We start from the raw sequence: 9,737 nt of genomic DNA on the forward strand, positions 1-9,737 counted from the left end.
CTTATCATACTAATTGTTTTAAAATAGGCTACATTTACATATAAGAAAACCTTGCGTGCAATTCATACACACTAAATTCACTTAGGCCTACACAAATTTTGTAGGTAAAAATACTAAATTTACTATGCAATACATCCACACATTACAAATATGAAGCCCTTGTTTGTGACATACATTGAAATCCTTAGTAATTCTCATTTCATCAAAATGAATAAAAATACAATTTTTAATATAACTCCAAATACCTGGAGTAGAACAAGCATCCACACCAATGATGTACTAATCTTTAATATTATTAATATTACTAACCGAGCTACAACTCTACATGGAAAAGCAGGATGCTATAAGCCTAAGGGCTCCAACCGGGAAAAATAGCCCACTGATTGAAGGTAATAAGGAAATAAATAAACTATATGAGGAATTATGAACAATTAAAATAAAATATTTTAAGAGCGGTAATAACATTAAAACAATTTTTATATAAACTACAAAAAGACTTATGTCAAGTTTTTATAGTTTATATAAGAAATATTTATTTCAATGTTGTTACTGTTCTTAAAATATTTTATTTTTCCTTGTTTCCTTTCCTCACTGGGCTATTTTCCCTGTTAGAACCCCTGGGCTTATAGCATCTTGTTATTCCAACTGTGGTTGTAACTTAGCAAGTAGTAATAATAATAATAATAATAATAATAATAATAATAACAACAACAATAACAATAATAACCTGTTCAACATAAAAACATTTGCAATTTTGAACTTATGAAGTTCCAAAAGGTACACCCAACCAATTTGCCCCCAAAGCAAATCCGGGCAGTTACCCAACTGCGCCATGATATTGCAAGGCACAAACAGACTTACAACCTCGGGTGCAAATCAGATAAACAGATGGAGAATTTCAAGAATCCAATCTATGCAGCTATTGGGGTAAACACAATTTACCCCAATTTTGAGTGAACTAGAATACGGGACACACACAAACACAAGCACGAACGCAAAGCCAAAGTATGCAAGACGAATACGGAAAGAATCAGGCTATCAAGCGTACCCAAGTCGTAAAATAAGTATGGTAATAAAAGAGAGAGTAGGGAAGAGTTTATCTTTAAGAGAGTCTTCACCAAGCTTTCAACTGGGCTCTACAAGGCACTAGAGGAGTTGAAAGACAAAGCCCTACATGGCTGAGGACTATGAAGCGTGAAGTAGGAGAGGACGATTGGAGAAGTATTGATTTAAAAGCTCAAGATGGAGATCGACTGTCCAAATCTAACTGAAGCCCTTTACGTCAATAGGCGTAGGAGGAGATGATGAGTCTTCTGAACCGGAAGGCATGTTGCAAGAAAGACAGACATGTTCTTCTGGTTTGAAAAAAATGGAACAGAGACTGGTTCCTGCCGATGGATTGTACAAAATCAAATAGGCCTATGTAGATACCCGTTGCATACTGCGTAATACTAACGCCACTACCTCAATTGCAAAACAAGGATATTGTAATTTAACCCAAGTGACGATAGGATATAACGTAAGACAGCTTGCACTAATATATACGACATACTGGTACCGAATATTTCATAGTTTTTTACATAATTCATAAGGGCCGATTATTAATATTATTATCATTGTCATAAGCTAAGCTACACCCCTAGTTGGATAAGCAAGATGCTTTAAGACCAATGGTTCCAACAGGGAAAAAAATAGCTCAATAAGGAAAGGAGACAAGAAAATATATAAACAACAAGAGAAGAAATGAACAATTAAAATTTAAGAACCCTAACCCAAGACAGTGGAAGACCATGGTACAGAGGTTATGGCACTACACAACAATAAAGAACAATGTTTTGATTTTGGAGTGCCCTTTTGTCTGAATAAACTAAACAGAGTGATATGACACTCTTTTTTAAATGTCGATATATAAAAAATACTAAAATTTAATTCCGGAATAACCACAACTAAAATATTATAGAAACAAATCCTAAATCTGAAAATGCCATTTCCATTTCTGGAATTCAACAACTTCACTGCCTACAAGAGTAGGCCTAAATGATGTTCTTAAAACTTCTCTTGTAGTTTAATTCCTCATTTCCTTTCCTCACTAGGCTATTTTCCCTATTGGAATCTTTCGGCTTATAGCATCCTGCTTTTGCAACTAGTGGTGTAGCTTAGCAAGTAATAATAATAATAATAATAATAAATGGGAGGAACGTAGAGAGTAGAGGTCCCCTTTTTTGTTTTTGTTTCATTTGTTGATGTCGGCTACCCCCCAAAATTGGGGGAAGTGCCTTGGTATATGTATGTATGTATATCTTAATTGAGGTAAGCAGGATTTCCCGGTTCAAACCCAAGAGGGAAAGACCATACAGGAAGCTCGGTAAACCAATTAAGAGACGTAAATCATTTTTAGAGGGACTAAAATACAGAGCCTAACTCAAAATATATGCTCTAAAATCAATAACCAGAAAAACACTCTGAGTGCAGACCTCCGCCACGGCATCTAATTACTCGAAACCAGCTTGCCTTTCCCAGAATCAATTTAGACCGTAGGCGTATTTGAAGTCTGTGTGACAACCATGTGCGAACTTAGGGTTAAGGTTAGGGTTAATTAATTGGTCGACCTTTGACCTAGGACTTTCAAAATTACATAACTTCAACGTCTCAACATAACAAATAATCTCTGAAAGTTTCACTATTCTATGAGTAAAATTGTGGCCAGGAAGTTGTTCACAAACAGACAAACAAGGGCAAACACATAAACTCCTCCCAGCTTCATTGGCGGAGGTTATTACATCCAAAGTATTTCCTTAACTTTATATTAGTTAAGCTAACATCCTTTCGAACTGTATTAAAAGGAAAGAAATTAAAAATCTAACTCAGGATACAAGCTCAAATACGAATTCACTCGAATTGTATTAAAAGTTAAGGAATCCAAAATCTAACTCAAAACACAAGCTCTAAAATTGAATTCACTTCAAAATATAACCTCCTACCAACTTTGTTGGCGGAGGTAATTACCTACAAAGTCTTTCCTTGACTTTATATTAGTAAACCTACCATTCATTCGAATTGTATTAAAAGGAAAGGAATCCAAAATCTAACTCAAAACACAAGCTCTGAAATTGAATTAACTTCAAAACATAACCTCCTACCAACTTTGTCTTTCTTTGACTTTATATTAGTAAATCTACCATTCATTCGAAATGAATCCAATAGAAATCCAAAATCTAACTCAAAACACAAGCTCTATAAATGAATTCACTTCAAAATTTCCTTGACGTTACTATCAGCGAAGCTACCATTAAAGAGTGGAATAGCAAGAAAAGCCGACCTTCACATAGAAGGAACACCTGTCACCCACACCTGCGAAGCAATCAATGCATCGAGCTACAAGCGACAGCATCAAAGGGCTTGCTATTGCCATATGGTGGTACCACAAATTCAAGATAGCAACGATATTATTGGTATGTATAGGCTACGTGGGGCCATTATACAATCTACCATATCCATTCCCATCCATCTCTATCGTATGGCCAGCCATACGAACTATAATATTCACAATAGCTACAAGGCGGATAATAAAAGAGGGGCATTGACGTATCTCTTCATAGTGTCACCTGCGAGAGAGAGAGAGAGAGAGAGAGAGAGAGAGAGAGAGAGAGAGAGAGAGACTAAACGAGTATACAGTATAGTCTAACACATGGAAGGAACGTGACAAAGTTTTATGTTCAACCATTACCTACAAGTAACTAAAAACTGTATACAGACATTGGAGTACAACGGTAAAAGAGAGAGAGAGAGAGAGAGAGAGAGAGAGAGAGAGAGAGAGAGAGAGAGAGTACAATATTATACGAAGTTTAATACTCAACCATTATATATATGAATCTAGAAACTGTTAACAGAGACATGGGTCTGCAGTCTTAATATTGCTTGCATCGTTGAGAGAGAGAGAGAGAGAGAGAGAGAGAGAGAGATCCAGGATACGTATTACACGAAACTAAAAATTATGAACATGGACATAGGTATAGTCTTGATATCGTTTGCAACGCTGTAAAGACGAGAGAGAGAGAGAGAGAGAGAGAGAGAGAGAGAGAGAGAGAGAGAGAGAGAGAGAGTATACGAAACATGGTTTAATATTCAACCATTACATTCAAGACACTAAAAACTGTAAACAGGAATAGAGGTCTACGTTCTTAAAATCCTTTGCAGAGCTTAAAATGAGAGAGAGAGAGAGAGAGAGAGAGAGAGAGAGAGAGAGAGAGAGAGAGAGAGAGAGAGAGAGAGAGAGTATACGAAACATGGTTTAATATTCAACCATTACATTCAAGACACTAAAAACTGTAAACAGGAATAGAGGTCTACATTCTTAAAATCCTTTGCAGAGCTTAAAATGAGAGAGAGAGAGAGAGAGAGAGAGAGAGAGAGAAGAGAGAGAGAGAGAGAGAGAGAGAGAGAGAGAGAGAGAGAACCTTTTCCTCTACCTGGACCTTGCACAAGAACAATACTTCCAACAAGAACATCCTTCACACAAAAGCAAACCTACGTAGGCAACAGTTGTGCAACTAATATATTCGCTCTTCGAGCAGGTAACGACTAAAGAAAGAACGGGTGATTTTTAAAGAGGGTTCTAGTGTTATCTCGAACGACGCAGTTATATACCACACCCAGACCAGCTCGACGTCAGTTATAAACAGCTATGTGTATTGAGAACAGTACACACTGCAACCTATTGCAGAGAACATTGAACCACAATAATAACAATAATGTGGTTTTCATGTTGAGCAAGCTGAAATAAGTCTTTCTATAGACAGTAGTTTACTTATGAAAGATCTATTTTAATGTTGTTACAGTTCTTAAAATGTGTTGTTTTTAATTGTTCATTACTTATTTTGTAGATTATTTATCTCATTATTGAAACATTGGGCAATTCACGGTCAATGTTCCCTTCATTGCGCGTTAACCCCGCCTGCAAAATCAAGCAGAGTTTGATTCTCATCAGTGTAACTGACAGGCCTCAAACAACCCCATTCACGATCATTTTTGCCAAGTTTGAAGGAATTCCTTCAGTAATTACTGATCGTGAATGGCTTGCTTTAGGCTTATAGCATCCTGCATTTCCAATTCTCCTTTAAGCTTAGCGAGTAACAATAATAATACGGAACTATACGTATTTTCTAATGACTGGGAATAAGAAAATAAGGAAAAACTAGTTCAGGAAAACCCAGGTTTAGTCTCCTCCCATCCCACTTCCCCTATTCAGTACCGGTAACTTTTTTACCCTATTGTTCTTACCCGCCACACACTCACAAGTACCGAAGGTGGGAAAACCGGACCTTGGCGACGGTTATTATCATTGCATGAGTGAACTTCCACCAAAGCGCCCCGGAGGCGCCACGATATCACTGCAACGATCGTTCAATATCGATCATTTGGTAGAGAAAAAAAAACTGCTCATTAATAAACAGCATAGCGCCAGTATTGAACAAAGTTTCACTCTTAATATAAGACCCTTCTAGTTGGATGTATCGAGTTTTCTTTAAAATAAAAAGGTTCGTTACTTCATTACTTATATATATATATATATATAATATATATACATATATATATATATATATATATATATATATATATATATATATATATATATAAATATATATATATATATATATAGTTTATCCGCTAGTTCTTATTTCTTATCCTCACTGGGCTACTTTCCCTGTTGGAGCCTTTGGGCTTGTAACACCTAGCTTCTTCAAAAAAGGGGTTGTAGATTGGCTAATAATAATATTAATAATAATAATAATAATAATAATAATAACAGCAATCATGTTATCCTGCTTATAAACAAGATGGAATAACAAGACGTTATTCCGTCTTGCTTACCACATGGGTCACTTCAGTTCAATTAAAGTCATACGTCATTATAGAATTAGTACAAAAACAAAACTAATGGAACAAGTAAAATGTTTGTTCTCTTCATTTATTTATTTCCTTATTTCCTTTCCTCACTGGGCTATTTTTCCCTGTTGGAGCCCCTGGGCTTATAGCATCTTGCTTTTCCAACTAGGGTTGTAGCTTGGATAGTAATAATAATAATAATAATAATAATAATAATAATAATAATAATATGGAACTGCTCATCTGAACACTTTTTTAAAACGCAGACATGCATATAAAATATCTGGGCTAACGAAATTGGTGGAATTCAGGGTTGTATACAAAGATATGACCAGATACAAAAACATTTCTTGGATATGAAATTAAATATTCAAATGTTAATGTTTACAAGAAGCATCATAATTAAAAAAAAAGAAAAACTATTGTTATTGTTTTGCTTTCAGCTCCTCCCATCCATGGGTTCACCTATCTTCATTTATTTCTATCCCTAAATTAAAAGTTTAGTACGTCTTTTCTGGATTAGTTTGAAAAATAAATAGCCTATACCCTTTAAAGGGCCTTATTTTCATCAAAATACGTATTACAAAACCATATATAAAATTTAAAGTAAAAAACATATCTAGTAATAATCATTCAATAATCCATAAAACAAACAAACATACAGGCCTACTCTCAACATAAAAACGCTGAACGGTATTTCAATAACCCTAACCCATTTATGGTCACAAATATCATTTTTTTCCCCTACAAACATCAATGTTTGAGGTTGATTGCCTCATTACAATATCATTATTAGTAAGTTACAACCCTAGTTGGAAAAGCAAGAAGCAGGGAAAAATACCTTAGAGAGGAATAAAAATAAATAAATAAACTACATGTTATTAAATTTAAGAATTCAATTTGAAGGTCGTTTGAGGACAAAACTTTTCTCCTGTTAAGCTTTCAACATGAAACATAGGCCTAAGTCCTAAAAGAAACAATATGGTCTTATCCATTGTTATAAACATTTGATTTACAGGCCTAAGCTCCATACAATAGACATATAAACAATGTCTTTGGATGGTAATCAGTTTCATCTATTACCTCAATGAAAACGTTTATACAAAACATGCAAACATACATATAAATATTAGCATAGACATGAGATAAAAACATTTGTAAGGGTAAATCGCATGGAAAATGTAACCTTGATTTGAAGGCATAAACACACAAACTCGTGTGACATACCATCACAAACAAGTCTTTTAAACAAACAATTCAGTTTTGATTACATACACTTCAACACCTTTCGCAAACCAATCAGCGTGGCAGTCATAGGCTTATTAATCTACTTGAGAATTCATTCATTTGACCACCATTAAGTCATTAATATAATCTACAAACGGCCGGGCCTCACCCAACATACAAAGGAAAGTTCAAATATAAACAAACTCCATATGATCATTATACGATTGCTATTTCTAAGCTAAATTTAATATATTTCGGAAATAAACTATATTTATGAGGGAAGTAGGTCTAGCCTAGGACGGCTTTCTCCAAAAAAAAAAAGTCCTCAGTTAAAGTAAACATATAAAGGAAAAAAACCTAGCTCGTAGAGATGGGAATCTCTGTTACATTTTTATCCAGTTTTCAAACATACGACTCATCTATTCCTAATCATTGAAGGGCTTTCATTACTACATCAGTTTTGACACAATTAAATGCTTTCTCATTTAATTGTTCTCTAGTCTTGGGTAGTACCATAGCCTCTGTACCATGGTCTTCCACTGTCTAGAGTTAGAGTTCTCTTGCTTGAGGGTACACTCGGGCACACTATGCTATCTGATTTCTCTTCCTATTGTTTTGTTAAAGTTTTTATAGTTTATGTGGGAAATATTTATTTTAATGTTGTTACTGTTCTTAAAATATTTCGTTTTTCCATGTTTCCTTTCCTCACTGGGCTATTTTCCCTGTTGGGGCCCTCGGGCTTATAGCATCCTGCTTTTCCAACTAGGGCTGTTGCTTAGCAAGTAATAATAATAATAGTCTATAAATGACATAAATGGTGGTTTACCATACCATGGCGAGCAGATCATACTTAACCAGATGCCATGTCATTGGCACTCTCGTCGACTACGATTCACATAGACGAAATGTAAACAAGCGTATTTCTTAAATACCGTCTTAAAAGAAGCATATGGTATGAAATGAACATCGCAATAGCCTGCAATACTCACCGGTGAGAGAGAGAAAAGTGAGAGTAACAGGACGAAGTAAATACAGGAGCGCTCCAATCGTCTGGCGAAGGGAGGTGGCGGATCGGGATCCATGTTGAAGCAGCTGATTTCACTTTTAAACTTAACCGTAAGGGATACCACGCTCGTTACACAAGTTCCCACTATCACTTAAGATCACAAATATTTCTCATTCAGACGATAGAGTGTATGATTTCTTAAAAAAAGAAGCACAATTGTAAGAGACGCTATAGCATACGTCCACACTCGAAGGAGGTGCGCACGGTTATGGCTGCGCGCGCTACAGTGACGTCATTTATACGTCATGGACTCTTTGAGATGCTAGTTAGTTATTATTCCCGCACGGCAACATCATATTCCGTTGAAAATAGACTATATTCTTCGTGAAAAACTACAAATGAAAGCATTATAAAATGATATATAATTCTATCTCAAAGTACATACTCATAGTTATCATTAAAATGGAACTAAAGTTAAAAGAAATAATAATTAAATGTAATTGGCACCATTATGGATTGAGTCATATTCTGTTTACCGGAAAGGTTGAGCTACGAGCTTCTCTCTATTCCCAGTTAACGCAAGCATCATGCAAGAACCCCAATCTGTTTTTAGATCAGTAATAATAACAATGAAAACATAAACAAAAACAATCATGAAAACTATCACAAATGAGCAACCAATGGCCGCATAATCTGATATACTTCAACATTGCTGGCAATAAATAAAATACAACCTAGCTACTCTCTTTGCTTTATTTTTTTCTTTTTTCTTTAGTTTCTGGTGAAAATGTTTATCCTTTTCTTACAGACGCTGAGCAGTAATTTCCTTTAAGTTTAACAACGGCATTGATCACCTTTTTTTTTTCTTTTTTTTTGGCACTCCTTAAAAATATATTCAGTTCTCGTGAAACATTAATTCTCCAGGTTGCTTTTGTATATTCTCATTATTTTATCTGTCCCTTTAAATTACGCTTATCTACGTTACAGTTTCTTTATGCGCAAATACGCACAAACAAAACAACACGCCTAGTGCGTGCACACACACACACACACACACTCATATATATATATATATATATATATATATATATATATATATATATATATATATATATATATATATATATATATATGTATATATTGTAATGAACTCAAGATTGATTATGTTCATCCAGGATTTTTTTTTTCAGACTGGCTCAGTGCCAAAATACCAGGCAAGAACCAGCAGCGACACAAAATTCAAAAAGCAAAACAACTCTCAAAGAGGGATACAAAAAACACTGAATCAAACTTAACAATAAAATTTAATTAACAAAAGTAGTCTTAAATTACATAAAGTAGTCCTCGAAAAGCTTTCTTAGGAACTGGAAAAACACATACACTACTGTACAATAATAACTCTCGAACCGTCACACGCCTACCTAACTTATATACCTCAGTCGAAGAGAAAGAAAAGGTGTAGGAGGTAGAAAAATACACACTTTCCCTAGCATACGACAGTTAGAGTTCCAGAGTGAAGTAAACCTTAAAACTAATAAATTTTACAATAATGATCAAAATACACCTTTAAATAATAATATATCCGAAATTGGCGATAATACAACACTTTACAGGTCAC

General features: G+C 34.8%; 1 protein-coding gene across 2 annotated transcripts in view; it reads right to left on the reverse strand.

Annotated features, from left to right (window-relative positions):
- LOC137629743 (NPC intracellular cholesterol transporter 1-like) overlaps nt 1-8,386 on the reverse strand; it is a 78,674-nt gene extending 70,288 nt beyond the window's left edge. For both annotated transcript variants that reach the window (XM_068361340.1, XM_068361339.1), the window contains exon 1: nt 8,103-8,386. In XM_068361340.1, coding sequence (XP_068217441.1) covers nt 8,103-8,195 — 93 coding nt within the window. In that variant the 5' untranslated portion in view covers nt 8,196-8,386. The remainder of the gene's footprint in view (nt 1-8,102) is intronic.
- Nucleotides 8,387-9,737: the final 1,351 nt, after the last annotated feature.

This window comes from Palaemon carinicauda, chromosome 37 (assembly GCF_036898095.1).
Source record: "Palaemon carinicauda isolate YSFRI2023 chromosome 37, ASM3689809v2, whole genome shotgun sequence".
Classification (NCBI taxonomy): Eukaryota; Metazoa; Arthropoda; class Malacostraca; order Decapoda; family Palaemonidae; genus Palaemon; species Palaemon carinicauda.